The sequence below is a fragment of the Gouania willdenowi genome, chromosome 11 (assembly GCF_900634775.1).
Source record: "Gouania willdenowi chromosome 11, fGouWil2.1, whole genome shotgun sequence".
NCBI classification, from domain to species: Eukaryota; Metazoa; Chordata; class Actinopteri; order Blenniiformes; family Gobiesocidae; genus Gouania; species Gouania willdenowi.
Window position 1 is genome coordinate 20,150,733 of NC_041054.1, and position 17,106 is coordinate 20,167,838.

The window sequence follows — 17,106 nt, forward strand, 5'->3', positions numbered from 1 at the left end:
CACTGAAAATAAAATGCTACAGTTACTCACGCACGCACTACGTGAATGGTAACTAACTGTAATTCAAGTACCAATATCAAAAACAAGTGGTATGTTTATCAAACTTAAGTTTAACTTTTGCTTCTCCAACAGATTCTGATTCAGTTGAAGTCCATGTAAAACAGAAAAAAAAAATGTGTTATGAGTTTGTCACACCTAAGTATAAGAAATGAGGTCTCAAAATCATGGAAAAACAAGCACTTCTCTCTGCTCTGAAACGCTGGGGGCGTGTCAGTTAGAGGTGCTGGAACCACGCCCACACTTGGGAAGGGCGCCGCCTCCGTGTACTGTGAATATGGGACTGCTTCCAACTTTCAAGCTTAAAATGCATTGAGGAGTGAGGTAGTCAAACAAGGTCTGATGTGGTTCACTGACACCTAGTAACCGGGCGTTTAGGTACTATGCATATGTTAGTGCAATTAAATAGTTTTTCATTAAAAACATTATGGAAAAAAATTATTTGGACATTTTTTTGGATCAATATGATAACTGTGCAGTGAAATATTGCGATATATCGCCAAATTTATTTTTTTCTTACACCCGTAGTAGGATTAGAAGAAAAAAACATTGGAATCACAACCACCATATGTTGCAAAAAAAACCCAAAATAGCTTTAATACTTCTTAGATCATGAATATAGAAGAAACACAATATAAACGTCTGCATAACAAACAGCAGATAGCCACAATCTGTGCATTCACTGCATACATCCATGTGGCCTAACAGGTTGCATCATGGGACATTTTACATCTTCTAACTAGTCTGTGGTGAGGAAAAGGTCTGGGGATCTCATCTCTTTAATCTGCCTGGGCTTTCTAAAAGTGCAGAGGAGAGTGCTCCCTCTATTGGCCTAGAGCTTAATTGTAAATGATTTATGGCTTACAAGAAGTCAATGGCCCCACTTGCAGTAAAGCAGCAGAATGGAATAGATAACTATATATAATCTATGGATTTTTAGAAGCTGCAGAAACCCATTTCTGTCTAACAGAGACATAAGAGCAGTGATCTGAGACTCCAGTCCTCACAGGCAGCATACAGTACCTATGGGGTGCCAACTGTAAAGTTGTGCATGCTAAAATAAACAGCAACTTTTTGCAACATTTAGCAATAAACCATGTTTAAAAAACATGTGTGTTCAATATTTGTGAAATTTCTTTTCTCACAAAAATATGTCAATGTTAAATATAAATCTTAAATATAAATATAACTGTTATAGATACAGGCTCAATCTAAATCTAAATGTTAAATCTAAATGTCACGGGTGAAACTAATTATTTAGCTAAAATGCCAATTCACCAGTGTACAACCAAGTACAAACATTAAAGCTCACTCTGGTGATTAGCTAAATATAATAATACATTCTATTTATAATGCACTTTACATTTGAAACAAATCTCAAAGTGCAACAATTGGTGGATAGAAATAAAAACAGGTTTAAAGTATGAAACAGAGAGTGAGCCGTACAATACTAAAAACAAATAAAAGCTGCTAAGTCCAAATATTTAGTTTCACCCGAGACATTTAGATTTAACATTTAGATTTAGATTTAACATTTAGATTTAACATTTAAATTAAGATTTAACATTTAGCATTTAAATTTAGAGTCAACATTTAACATTGAGATTTAACATTATATAATATGCAAATTAACCAAAAGTATAAACATAAAAGCTCATGCACACCTCTAAATCTTATTGTACAGTTCAAGTATTGCTGTAAATATGGCCAAAAGTAACATTTAAATGTGTTTTTTTACTCAATGCTGCAAAAAGTTGCTGTTTATTTTATCATGCACAACTTTACAATCGTCGCCTCATACATATCTGCATCTTTTTAATGTTTTTCTGCTCCTCACAGATCACACAGATAAGCACGCCTTCCTGTCTGTAACGGCACCTCTCACTCATCAGGTTTAAACTCGACACTTCTTGCTGTTTGGGCGCATGTCTAATACTCACTAGTGAACCAACATTGTGCAAAATGCATATACAGCAGCCTTTTTTTGTGCTGTTCAGAGAGTGATTACCTAATAGAAAAGAGAAAACAACCACACACTCTTCTCCACACACATGCATGGACATGAAAAACACACATGCATGCACAAGCATTTAAAGCATTACGTTACACGTTTGTTTATGTTAGTTTGCGCATCAGGGCTCGTTAGTTACAGCAGTGGTTCCTGCAGCATCGTGTGCAGAAGCGTGCGTATCGAGGTGAACTGCAGCAAATGCTCACAAACAGCCTAGTCAGCACTGATTCATCTTTCAACAAACCAAAGATGATCTTTGATGTCGCCTATAGACTTGTTGTGTAATTGGTGGTGGTGGTGGTGGTGGGGAGGAGTTTGCCAGTGTGCAGCAAGATATAATCAAAGGTCAATGCTAACGCTAATGTTGACAAGATAGATGCACAGAATGCTTATGAGGCGAGGGAGTGAAATGCATAACGCTATAGTTTAAAGCTTAAAGCTAAAAAGGATAACCAGTGAGCGGTCAGATATAACCACCACTGGGCCAAGGTGTGTTCAGACACAGACTCACTCTTTCAACCATCAAAGTCTTTCCTTTCCTCTCAACCGCACTTGCTTAGATGTCAGGGTAGGATGTGATAATAAAAAAAGGTGCAATTTATCTCCACAGGTCTAGTCTAGACTCTATCAGCAAAACTCGTATTGCAAAGCTGCTGCTGCTTTAAGCATGAAGTTTTTTTTTTTTCTTTTTTGCTTCAGCAGCAGTCATTCAGACTCAAAATAGAATCAGCCAAATACATTAGAGCTGCTGGTTAGAATATCTGTTATTGTCTAATAATAACCAAGAAGGTCTTTTTTAGCAACATATTTCTAAATATCTGATGATTACCACTACATATGTCAAAATCTTAAAAAGATAAATCCTGGTGAAATACATTTTAAGGCCAGTTTGATTTAGGTGTAGTTTTTGTTTAATCCTACACATTTTTTTTTACATCTAAATTCTTTACTTGTTTCACATTTTCTGGACAATCAAGATTAGAAATCTATCAAATGCACGACTGTATGCATTCACAATTCAAAAACTGATCTTTCAGGGTTTGGTAAATGATATAATTAAGAGATTAAAGCATTTTGAATTAAAAAAAACAAATAAATAAATAAAAAAGGGATCATTGACAACCCTTGTAATATGTAAACCTTGAGAAATAATGTTCACATTTTGAAACTTAAAACAAAACCAAAAAAAGTAAAGCAAAATCTGTCAGGATGGGATCATATGAATAGATTCAATATGATTGGAGGGGCAGTTTGTGCAGATTGCAGTAACTAAGCCAGTTGTGGCTGTAGCTATAGCCTCCCTCCACCAGAAAGAAAAGGTTTGAGTAAATAATTATTTCGGTTCAAGATTTGAGTTTCTACTGATCCAAAATGTGTCCACAAGTCATCATTGTGGGTGTTGGATGATCTAAAGGTCTCATACAACTAATTATAAAAGCATGACTCCATTTATCTGTAGTAGTATTAACTGGTGTCAAACTGCAGTGACAATGAAGTGCTTACCAAACGTTTACTAAGGCTGAGTTTAGGGACAAGTCCTTAACTTTCCAGCACTGTGCTGAGCTCTGGGACCACAGAAAATGGCACAACAGCTAAATTTAGAGTGACAAGGTCACACCCACACAACTGAAAATACAGAAGCCCGGATAGTTCTGGGTAAATCATGAAGGAACAAATGCCACTGAGGATGAATACAGCTAGGAAAATGTGAACTGTGGCCTAGCAGCTTCGACTTGTGTCTGGAACCAGCAGACACGCAGAAAGAAACACAGGGATAGAAAGAAGCAGTGAAAAGTGAGTGGAGGAGAAGAATAGATATTTAGCAACGACAGGTGGACAGCTTGCCAAAGTAGGAGGAAAAGAAGGAAACTAATGACTTATCAGTCACTGTCAGACTTCTCCAACTCTTCCTCCTATAGTGGTTTCTCTCTCTGCTTAATCACATTTTATCAAATCTGCTTCTGTGTGCTTGACTACACGCAAAGTCAGAAGGATGACCTCACTTTCTATCTATAATTACCTCCCACCCACTAGCGTACCTGTCAGTCGGATGAGGGTGGAGCTAGTGTGGGCATATTGCCAGTTGTGACTCGTCCAGCAAGACATGCTTGATAATTCTTCTATTAGCTTGTAGAAAACGTGTCAACTGTGTAGGAACACAGTGACTTTCCTCCTTCATCAGGGTGGAGGTGCCAAAGGAACCCAAGAGAGACACAGTCGGGCACTGAGGCTAATCCAGGGATTCCTGAGAGGTGACACTCCAATCCCACAGAAGACCCAAAACCACCAGATTTTGGTCTTGACTGCATGTCTATGTGGAAAAGATGTAGTTAAACTTTCCAGGCAGAAGCTGAGCAGTCAGCCTCTAGTGACTGCGTGCAGGCAATAGTGTGCACACGCCTCACTTTAGGTGAGCTGCTAATCTGCAGCCCTTTGGAAGGGCAGGGTCCTGGAGGTAATCCTCAGTGTCCGTGGAAGAGTGATCATAATATGCAAGCTCTGCAAATGGGAATTGAAAGCTGCTTAGCATTTGTAAGGAAGACCTACGATTGATGGGAAACCCCCTCTGTGCCATCAGGAGTGTGGCTTTAATAAAGTCATAAAGATTTTCAATAGTATGATCCTTATTGCCCTAAATCTGCTAAATCTAAATCTCTATCCATCTTATTTCTGCTTGGGCAACTGTAGATATGACCATGGCTACTACTTCCTGTGTGATTTAATAGCTATCAGTTAGCGAGTATTGAATCATTAATATAAGTACCGGTACTTCTTTCTAAAATACCTTTAGTTTAGTTATGCTTGTTTTTATTTTAATATTGGGGAAGTGATGCCCTACTGGTTAGCAAAGTGCACTTGTAACCGGAGGGTCACTGGTTTCGATCGAAAGTGGGTCAAAAAAAAAAGAAAGAAACCAAAGTAGGCCATCGCTATGGGACACTGAACAAGTACCGTAACCCTGATTGCTACACCATGGCTGCTACCAGGGTTGGGGTCAATTATATTTGTGATCGTGTTCAATCGCGTTCAATATGGAAAAAGTAACCACAAGGTTACAGAACAAAATTAAAGAATTTGAGAACCTGTGGCTACCCTCAACGCTAGAGACAATGGAAATCTAAACACCCCACAAAAGGTATTATTCATAATATTGTAATAACGATTATTCATCATATTTAGTACCTCGTTTCCGTGCACAGTTCCACATTCACTTTGATTAAGAAGACTCAAAAACAGGAAGTCGAAGATCGTTTCCATTGTATAGGGGTCTATAAGACGAAGGAGGGACTTACAGTATATACATTAATGTATATGAATGACCACCGGCTGTAGACCATAGTAAAAGACTAGTTAGATATTTTTTTTGTATTTCAAAAGAATCATACATAAACATAGATTTCTAATAAACTCTGGATATCAGCTTTAAGAAACTGGCTGTAAAACATAATGCATGGCTCTCAATGTATTGGACTTTGTGTTCACTTGGATAGAGATGTGAGGAATATAGGGACCAATTAACCAATACAGAACATAATTTGGCTCCTATGATCCTGTAATTCTCTGAGATACTTTATCCTTAGGTTTCTGGGTGACTAGCCTGTTGTAAAGGCGGTTAAACCACTCCTTGTAAGGAAAAAAAGAAAACAGCCAGAAACAGTTCATATCTCATCTCAAGACATGACAACACAGGCAGTTCATAACTCAGGCTATGACTGTTGCTGGATCGCACATGTTTTTGTGTCAAGACCCGGTAATGTCAGGTTGTAGCTGTGTACTACACACCACAAACAACCTGAGACCCGCTGGTGCCTCTGGGAGGCCAGGTGGTCAATAGACCTACTGAAAGAACAAATCAGTTTCCTCACAAACAACAGTGCAAGACTGCCTGGGATAAACTATGACAAATACCTAAGGGATGCTTGGCAATGTGTGTGAGTTTCTGAGTTGGAATGGGTGGGAGAGGGAGAGAATGCAACAGCTGCCTGGACAAAGACAGATGGGACTACTGGGATGGTCAGCTGAGAGAAGCAAGGGAGCAAAGTCACAACATCCCCTCTATTCAGAGGAACAGCTACACACAACTCGATCCCAGCCATAAGGTTCTAACAGCAGTTTAGGAGGGGACGGTGTTTCTGTAACCGATACCAAGAGAAACTAGAGCCATGCAACATGTGTGTGGATCCCTGAAGAGCTGTGGATTCCCCACATTCACAGCGTTCCAAGAATTCCTTTCCGAGGGGTTGTGTGGGTATGGCCAGAATTCCTTTAGACATAAAAAGCGGACAGGAATAGCGTGGTCTACTGACCTATTAATGGACATCTTTGAGGACTGGGTTTGAAAAATAAAGACTTTTTACTTCATTTTCTTTCTGGAAATGAGTTGTTATTTATTGTTTTACCATGACATCTGTTACGATTCCACATAAATTAAGTATAAATAAGAGACTATTATACCCAAAGCAAGGCTATGACCTTCTTCTCCTCACTTATGTATCATCTTGAGATCTTTGCGTAAGTAGCAAGCTGTGAAGACAGGCGGTTGCACAGCTGTCCAAAGATATTTGGAGCAGAGTCCAATAATATCAGGACGCCTCTGCTCACAGCTTCCAGATGAACAAACACACAGGGTCAGCCAGTGGGTAATCATGACCATTTGGTTTTAGTCCCTAAGGATTTGGTCAATGGCAAACTACTGTACTTTGAATGGGTACTATCATGTTCACCAAGCTGTAACACCTACTCTACTTTTAAGTCAAATGTCTTTAAATCTTAATCAATAAGCAGTAACTGCTTGGCCAAAGTGCTGACATACAACATTACTGTTTTACAGAATAATCATAGTTGTGACAGTAATCCAACTAAGTCAAACAGGGGATCTATTCTTTTGCGCATACCAACACTATTTGCTAATTTTTTTTCATGTTCCTTGGACTTAATTTCAAGATGATGTATTTATATTGGAACTAAGTCATTATTCTAACCCTTAACCCAGGGGTCACCAACCTTTCTGAAACTGAGATACATTAAAGGTACCGTATAGTCCGAAGAGCTACCAGTTAGAAAAGCACTACTTTTAAATATGTATGAAATACCTAAAATAAACATTTTTGTGTTAAGAAACATGTTGTTAGCTGTCATGCCATATGTGATTTTTTTTTAGATTACATAGTTATATATACACATATATATAAATATTGCCAAGCCAGCCAACCTGTAGTACCTTTTTTCCACCGGTTGGGTGAGTATAAGCCTATTTACAGCAGAGCAGTCCCTGAACTAGAACATCTCTGGTAACAAACATCCATCAAACAGATAAATGGTGCACTAACCGTGAGGTTTACAACTAACAAACAACTGCTTAAACATCATCACACATGTAAAGCTGACGGCTCACATGGGCCCACCGAAAACATTTGCGGGGTGTAGCAGAGAATATTGTCACCTGTACATTCAGTGGTCAGGACCTGATATGGCGGAAGTGTTGGTTTTACTCAGTAATATGCCACCTAGTGGTAGGGAGAAATTGCTTGCAAATATTACATATTGCACCTTTAAATACTAAATGTTCACAGAGGTAAAGATAATAAGGAAGGCTAGCAGTAACTTCAAAAAGTAGGAAATGTTTAAGTTTCAACATGCAACACTTAATTTATGCAGTTTCATTTTCATTACATTTCATAGAAAATTATCCTATTCCTATTTTACTAGCTACTAACAAACAACTTTTAACTAATCGTGTAACACGTAACAATTGTAAAAATGTAACAATTGTCACATTTCAAAAATCCTCCTCCATTTTAAAAAATATATATATATATATTATCATATTATACTGTATATAACATACCACAACCTATACACCAAATCTGCAACACTTAAAAACATCTGTGCAATGTTTCAGTGAAAATAAACATTTAAAGATGGTAATTTAATACTAAAACTTTATCCCGTGCAGCAGTATTTAACTCTAGTACTGTAAGTACTACATCTGTCATATGTATTTATTTATCTTTGTGAGTTTGAATCCTAGAAAGTAAATCAGATTTTAGATGGAGCTCATTGGTGACTAGAGCTCCTGAGGGCCCCTCACATGGTCCATGCGGGCTACCTGGGGCCCGTGGGCACTGTGTTGGTGACCCTTGCCCTAATCCTAACCAACCCCTTCTTCTTAGCTGTACCACATCTTATTCTATAACTGGAGTTAGTTCAGTGATCAAGGGGCAGCAAGGGTTTGATTCCCGGAGTGAGTTTTATATTTTCATTCCAAGCAGCATGAAAAAATTAAGAAATGGTGATAACAGGCACAAAACAATAGCCTGACAGAAATACTACTCCTGTGGGGGTGGGTGGAGTGGTTTTTGCATAAAGACACCTTTGCTTTAACCGATTGGCTGTAGCACAAGGTACATTGCTGTGAATAAGTCGAGTGACCAACAAGACTTTACAATTTTTTCCACAGCTGTAACCTGGGCACACAATTGATTGATCTGTTAAACAACACAAAAACAACACAGCTGAATTGTTACATGCAATGTGTGGAAAAATAACAGGTCTTAATCAATAAGCTAATGGATGTTGCGGACCCCACTAGGAGATGGTAGCAGGGGGCCAGAATATTTTACAGTATCAGAAGCTATCAAGTTATTAATAACCTACGATGTTTCAGACTCTACAATCCCTGGTATCGATGGTCTCGTCCACAAAAACACACAACTTTATCCACAGATCTTTTGCGGCCAGGACGGGAGGGTGGTGCACCTAATGAGTAGTCCCCGAAACCTTTCCCCATAAAAAAAAACAGTGATGGCGTTTGATCCCGATTCTGTCTAATTCCACGTTCAACAGTAGATTGGTCAATTCCATTAACGTGGATTTTTTAGGGCCCTACATGTGTGCTAACCTGGCAAGAGCCAGATTGATGTGTAGCCCCTCCCTCTAACTCCAGTTCTCCACATCAATCTGGGTCTGTGTCTGGTGAATCCTTTCAGAACCAGGGAGGGACATGAACAGAATGCTTGAAGCTGATTGGGCGAAGCGCCTGTCCACCATGCTTTGTTTTAGCCAATCACATGGTAACAAATGATGATGTCGTCATCGGCATGCACCACAGAGACGCTGCTACAACAACGACAAGACTCCGCTGGTGAAAACTTTCTTTTGGAATAGTAATGCTGCGGTCATTATGTCGTCGAGTGACTTTTGCTGTTTTTGCAACATGAGTATGCGAGTTAAGGGCACGTTAACCATCATATGCTAATAGCGGTAGCCAAGCTAGTTCCTCTTCCCGCAACTGCGCATGCGCCAGTTTTGCTTCGGCGCTTCTGCCTTCATCAGACCCGGATATCCCGCCCTAAACCACAACACTGCTTCATGATTGGTTCAAATCGGTTTGGTTCGGTTTCGAAAGGCAAAGGCGGGAACAGCACAAGATGGATTCTGGTGTTTGTGAACACCAGGAGAATCCATCTTGCAGGCAAGGTTACATGTGTGCCAAAGTTCAAAGAATTGGCAACAGACACAAAATGCCATTTCTCATTAAACAGCAATGTAGTTGTAGTATCATTATGACAGCTTGATATAATTGTTTACCAAAAAAATGATTGGGGAGGTGGATTTTGTTTTTTGTTAACCTGAAACTGGGATATTTAGGTTTTTTTTAATACTACAATGTATTTTTCCTCCTTTCTTGTGGACCTATATGTCCATTTCAAAAAAGAAAATTGCTCCTTAACCCCTCTGTTAATATCCTTGTTTTACAGAGATATTGTTCTGTTTTATTTACATTTTTAATTTAATTTATGTTAAAAAAAAAAAAAAAAAAAAATGGCAATATATTTTGTTGCAGTATGTTTGTTTTGTTTGAATAAAAACATTTTCTTTTTAATATGCCAGACCTGAGCTCTCATGGAATCCACTACATAGTTTAACATATATTTTAATTATGTAAAAATCTCACAGTTTATTAAAGACAGCTTTAGGGATGAATTGGCTTTTAGATGGCAGGGAAGATTCCTGAATTCAGGAATATTATATTCTATTATAATAGAAGGAGGTCAAAAGCTTAAAGGAAGATGCACGTGTGTGTATTTTTCACACAAAAAAGTATAATCAGTTAAAAAAAAAAGTTTAAGTATAGGAGATTTTTAGTCCGTCTTTGTTTTCCAGAGCACAACGCATTTTATTCCAACGTTTTCCTTGATACTAAAACTGATGGCTTTGTTAATAGAAGCACCAGGAGAGAGAGAGTACAGCATCGCCCCTTCACCTCTGCCACCACCATTCATCCAGACCTCTAATAGCAGGGTAGGCTGAGAGAGCGAGAAGCAGGCCAGGGTTACCCCAGTGACCCAGGAAGGAAGGGAGAATACAGACAAAAGGAAACAAATGAATTCATTTGTCTGGCCTTTTTATTGCTGTCAGAACAATTACCGTTAAGTAAAAACATATTTATCTAATAAGCAAAATAAATTAGTCCCACCCATTGAATGGTTAATACTGCATTAATAAAACAACAACAATAACAATCCTCTTTACATCTACACTCTTCTGCAGCTACATTACATCGGTACGTTTCCACTGTCTAGACCAGTGGTTCTCAAACTTTTTTGGCTCACGTACCCCCCTTTCTCTTATTTCTGAATCCATGTGGACTACAACGTTTTACAACTATGTAAAAACAACAATAGAGCATAGTGATGGAATGAACAAGTGAAAACTCACATTTAAAGAATCTAATTATGTAAATAAGTGGAAAGAAACACTTTTTAGTGCAGTGGTTCTCAATCATTCTTGGATCATGACCCCATTTTGATATCAAGAATTTATGGTGACCCCAAAGACATTTTTTTCTTCTAGAATTCGTTTTTTATCACATTTGAGCTCATATATATATATATATATATATATATATAATTTTTTATTAATTCATTTTTTTTTTAATGCATTTTAGTTGAACTGAAAGTATAGAAATACAGTTGTGTGTTGTTTTATTGATAAAAAAATAATAATAATCCGGCGGCCCCACATGGAGTCCTGACCCCGAGGATGAAAAACACTAATTTAGTGGCTCCTGAATAGATTTATTTCTATAGTTTTAATCATTTCCGGTCATCTCACACCTGGGGTGTGGGGCTGAACGATTAATTGCATTTGCGATATTATTGCAATATCATAAAACGTGATTTTTTTTTTTTAATCGCAAAGGCTGCAATTTTTTATTTTTTCTTGTCCCGTCTTGTGCTGTCTTGGTAAGTTCAGAGAGTGTTTAAGAAGTGCAGTCCACATGTTTACATGTTTCATGAAACGTGAAATTAGTTAGACGTGTTGAAGATTTGTTTGCTTTATTGTTGTAATCTGTGATTTAAAATGTATATTTTATATTTATTTAAAGTTTAAATAAATATGAAATTGTTTATTATGAAACAGATTGATTGATTGTTTGTGTTCATTGAAAAATACATGACAAGAGACCCTTGAAAAAATTATTGCATATTAAATCGCAATCGCAATATTGAGGAATGAAAATCGCAATTAGAATATTTTCCAAAATCGTTCAGCCCTACTGGGGTGGGACCAAGACTGACTCTTTATTTGTTCATTTTTGAACTCTCTTGCTCAAGTACCCCCTGTAGTGCCATCGCGTACCCCCATTTGAGAAACACTGGTCTAGACAGATGCAAAGAAGAACAAATCAAAAGTAAGACACTGATGAATCTACATCAGCCCATAATAGTTCCATCGAGCAAAGAATGTCTGTCTTAGTGAGAAACCATTACCATCATTATGTAAAACCCCCTCCTCCCCCAGTCAGACCAGTGGCTGAAGAGGCCAGCAGATGGACTGGATTATACCCCACTCTCCATCTTGAAACCAGGACATTAACACATGGAAGAACCAGGATGACTTTAAAAGTCCTCTTCTACACTAACATATATGCTGGTGCCTTTGTTAGCACCATGTTTCCTCTTTATATTCACAGAGCACACGTTCTCGCACTAGCCAAGTATTAGGGACTTGGCTTGATTGGACTGGGAATCAGAATCAGAATTCCATTATTAATCCCAGGTGGAAACTGCTTTCATGACAGCCACTTGAGAAAATATCACAAAAAAAAAAAAAAAAAAACGTTTAACAAAGACAAAAGAAAGAATAAACATAAATACTGTACATGTATAATTAAGTAAAAGACTGTTAAAAATAAGGATCTGATACACACACATTACAGTGGTAAAAAATAAAGTAAGATTATTATTATTAATAATAATAATAATAATAATAATAATAATAATAATAATAATAATAATAATAATAATAATATACAATTTATATACAAATGTGATTCATATATTTACAAAAAAATAATACAAAATGTACAAATATGATACTGATATTTACAACAATCAAGCTGTGAGGTTACAGTGATGAATTATGCAGTTTGATCGCCACAGATTAAGATACGTTACAGTCGCTTTTGAAAGCGTTCCAAGCTGTTGGGAAAACTTAAAGCATTTACAACAACTAGTCCTTTGGGGCAGTGTTTCCCAAAGTGTGCACATGCAAAAGTGGGGAAAATAGAATCGAAATCCCTTCTTATTGATTGGCCAATAGTGAGGACAGAAATCAGTTTCCATTAACTGGCATATTTACAACAACAAGCAGCAATGGAACAACAGCAAATTCCTGTGGTTTTGGAGTTTCTGTTTCTACTTTTTAAGCGTTTAAAGTTTTTCTACAGCAAAGGTCCAGTATTATGCTATTTTTCACCTATCTCTAATTGTTCTAAGAACCCCAACAGCATAGTATCTGAGGTATATTTTCCCAAACTTACCTGTTTTCTGGAGTTTTAGCCCTCTGAATTGTCACATTCAGACTGTTCCTAAAAACAGGCTGTTTTTTGGGCCTTCATGCTTATGCACGAGTAAACGTAAACACACACACTGCTTCAGCGTGTGTGTTTACTAAAAATGAAACTGATTGTGATCGCTCGCGCTGCTCCACAGGGAAGTAAACTGTCAACTATCAGCTGAGTCAGCAGTTTCAAACACTCACATGAGCCACTTCCTTCTCCTTCTCACCTCTTCTGACCACAGAAATAGTCCATTTAAGATGAGAGTCCATTGTTTTGTCCAACCAATGCGTCGCATTGGGTCACAAAAACGTCAGTGGTTCCCAAACGGAGTGGCGCAGCACGGCGGTGTGCCGTGAGGCAAGTCCGGGTGTGCCGAGGGATTTTATGACTACACAAAAATAGTGTTTGTATGCACTCATTTCATAATACAGAGGCAAACTCTATACCTACATTTTTCGTTAAATATTTCATGAGGAATATAGTTGTTTGTGACTATTTATTTGGCATTAGTAAATAATTATGCACATTTACAGATATTGTACATGATACAAGTGATAACACGTGTTATAAAGGCTATTTTGTGCAATAGGTGTGCCTTCAGATGTTTACTTGTCCTTTAGTGTGCCTTGGCCACAAAACGTTTGGGAACCACTGCGTCAGATCATCCCATAAAGGTGATACGAGGCAATGTAACGGCTGCTAAAAATGAAACTGATTGTGAGCGCTCATGCTGCTCTTCAAATTATCTTTAAACTGAACGTAAAGATATTAACTGTGATATTAACTGTAATATTAACCTGCCTTTGTCATGTTTGTTATACCTGTGAGGTCGTTTGAGAGGGAGGAGCTCACATTCTTATGTAGGGTAGGTAGGTATGCCAGGATTGTCAGGAGGAGGAGTTTCCCCATTATTATACATTAGTGGGGAAAAATCTAACTCACCCTTTTGGAGCTGGAATAACAAGGGAGGGAGGAAACAGAACGTTTTCAACTGTGGCCCTCTGAATGAGGCTAAGGAATGTCTATCACTGTAGCAAAACCATTATAAAGTGATTTTTTTTTTAAAGGGACAACCTTTTTTTTTCTAAAGAGCAAACTGCACGTTGATTTTTATTTCATGATCAAATTAAAAGCTGCATTCGCTGGGAATAAAGATAAAGTTTTGAGCCAACATTAAAACCACAACAACATGACACACTTTCCTCAACTAAATCCTAGAGAGATCAATTTGGAATCAGAGCGTTTCCAATCAAATTCACACCTCTGACAGAAAGCTGACTGACAGCTGCAGCACAAGTAAAGTTCAAAAAACACATTATGAAACATTAAAAACAGCTCATATGCACACAGAAAGCAGTGAATAGGGGGCAGGCGTGTGTGGATGTTGTGAGGAAACTCAAAGAACAACGAGGTGGCAGCATGTTTAGGCCAGATGATGTAACAAAGTTTTCCCTGAGCGCTGCCTGCAGGGACAATGGGCTTTGACGCGCTGAGGAGGATTGAGTCACTGACCTTCACCCTGTGGTTCTTTCTGCTTTTCCCCGCTCTAAATCATATCCTCAAAACAATCACAGACACAATCTGAGTTTTAGTGGATGAAAAACAAGCAGTTCTGTAACTGACTGGGTTTTCTGTCCGTTTGGTGGGGATGAAAAAGTGCTCTGTGAACACAAACCGAGCTAATCAAGTTGATAAAATCATCAGCTGTTCTTTGCCCATTCGGCGAGAGTCTGGTACTATCTGATATAAAAGCAGCTGTAGAGTCAGAAAAACTAAAAACGAACTAGCTCCTTTGTCTGAGCTGAGGTAAAGTGGTAGGAAGGTTTAGCATTAGCTCAGTGCTATTGTAACAAAACAAACCAAGCAACACAATATTGCTATCCAATATTCTTTTATGCCAGGTCCCATATTACCAAGTAGTAAGAACTCATCTTATATTTTGTTGGTGAACCACATCAACAGACATGTCAAACACCAGGAACCTGCAACTGTTACATCAACGTAATAAAATTTGTGTTGCTTTTATGGCCTTTTCCCTGCAGCACTGACACTGCCTCCTTTAAGGCCCTGCAGCATTGGAGCAACCTGCCAACTCAGTGTCCTCCTTTATATCTGGGTGTGAGGTTTTTACTGTTGGATTTGCGAGGCCAGTGCTACTGGTAATTCAGTTACTGGTCCAACTAGGAACACACATCTCTGGATTTTTAAATAGCTACCTTTTACATGGAAGCCTGGGCCATTTGGTCACAATTATCACACTTGTGCAATGAATCCTCAGAATGTTACTGCACACACCAACAGGCCTCAGGAATGAGCAAGAATAAAAAGGGGAAGATGACTGATAGATAACTGCAGTGTGTGCATGTATGCATGCACCTTAAACACTGTGCATGCATGCATATAAATATTTCAAAAGTAACTACAATATTTGCATTCCCTGAAGAAAATGCAAGTGAGGATGCAGGTGCTGGCCCATGTCACACTGCATTAGCACAGCATTAACCTAACATTAGCATTAACCTAGTATTAGAATTAACCTAGCATTATCACTAACCTAGCATTAGCATTAACCTAGCAATAGCATTAGGCTAGCATTAACCTGGCATTAGAATTAACATTAACTAGCATTCGTATTAACCAAGCATTAACTTAGCATTAGCATTACCCTGGCATTAGAATTAGCATTAACTAGCATTAGCATTAACCTAGCATTAACTTTGACCTAACATTAACATAACATTAGCTAGCTTTAACATAAAGCTAGATTTAGCATTAATCAAACATTAGTATTAACACTAACCTAGCATTAATCTAGCAATGGCAATAGCCTAGCATTAACACAACCTAGCATTAGCCTAACATTAACATTAACTTAGCAATATCATTAACCTAACATCAGCACTAACCTAGCATAAGCATTAATCAAGCAATAGCAATAGCCTAGCATTTCCATTAACTAGAATTAGCATTAACTACCATTTGCATTAACCTAGCATTAGCTTAGTATTAACCTGCTAGGTAATTAGCATTAACTAGCATTAGCAGTGACCGAACATTAACATGACATTAGCTAACTTTAACATTAACCTAGCCTTAGCATTAACCTAACATTACCACGAATTTAGCATTAACATTAACCTAGCAATAACATTAGTCAAACATGAGCACTAACCTAGCATTAGTCTAGCTATACCATTAGCCTAGCATTAACACAACCTAGCATTAGCCTAGCATTAACACAACCTAGCATTAGCCAAACATTAACATTAGCCTAGTAATAGCATTAACGTAACATTAGCACTAACCTAGCATTAGCATTAACTAAGCATTAACCTAGCAATAGCAATAGGGTTGAAAAAGGTTGATAAAAGTTACAAATTATAAAAGTACAAGCACAAATCTTGGGAACTTTCTTAACGTCTTGATATCTTGTTTTTCAAAATCGGACAAAACTGTGTGGGAGGAGTTAACGACAGAAGAAAAAAAAACGCCTCCTGCATCCTCACCAATAACCATCAGTAACACGGTGTGTGTTTAATGTGTGTTTGTGTACGTGTGGTTACTTCACCTGCTATCTGGTTCGACACATCTGCTTTAGGCTCTTTAGGGAAGGGTCCATCTGTTGGCACACACACACACACGGTCAGAATTTAACAACAGAAAATTATGAATTTCAATGAGGTATTTATACTGCGGGAAAACAACAAAGCTGACTAAGTCAACTAACTATGTATTATTGGATTTTAGAGATTAAATTAGACACATGGGATGGGATTTTGTTTTGTTGGTTTTGGGCCATCGATTAAATAGTGAAAGTAAAACATTAATGTAAGTAACTATATTTTCTAAGTAAGTTTTTGTGAATTTAAAGTGCTTCATCAATAAAGCAATAATGCAAGTATAAGATTTTCTTGTATTTTCTTTATGGTTCAAATCCGTATGTTTGTTCGGACGTAGACTGTAATATATAAATATATATTCCCCTCACACCCTCTTACATTGCAGAAAAACCCATACAAACCCATCTACACACTCCATATCTCCCACTTAGGATATATATATACCTCAAATCTGTGTACAAAATGTATATAATGTGTTATACCAGTTAGTCAGTGGTAACATTTGAATCATTGTGAATTTTTTTCATTCTGTGAATAATAGTCATTTGGTTGTTTTGATCTGGTTTCTG

At 37.7% G+C, this 17,106-nt stretch overlaps 1 protein-coding gene across 7 annotated transcripts in view; it reads right to left on the bottom strand.

The window, feature by feature from the left end:
- LOC114471872 (triple functional domain protein-like) overlaps nucleotides 1-17,106 on the bottom strand; it is a 145,821-nt gene that overhangs the window by 90,158 nt on the left and 38,557 nt on the right. For all 7 annotated transcript variants that reach the window (XR_003675038.1, XM_028460842.1, XM_028460843.1 and 4 more), the window contains exon 2: nucleotides 16,486-16,536. Coding sequence is in view for 5 of the 7 variants with exons in the window: in XM_028460842.1 (XP_028316643.1) it covers nucleotides 16,486-16,536 (51 nt within the window). In the remaining 2 variants the exon portion in view is untranslated. The remainder of the gene's footprint in view (nucleotides 1-16,485; nucleotides 16,537-17,106) is intronic.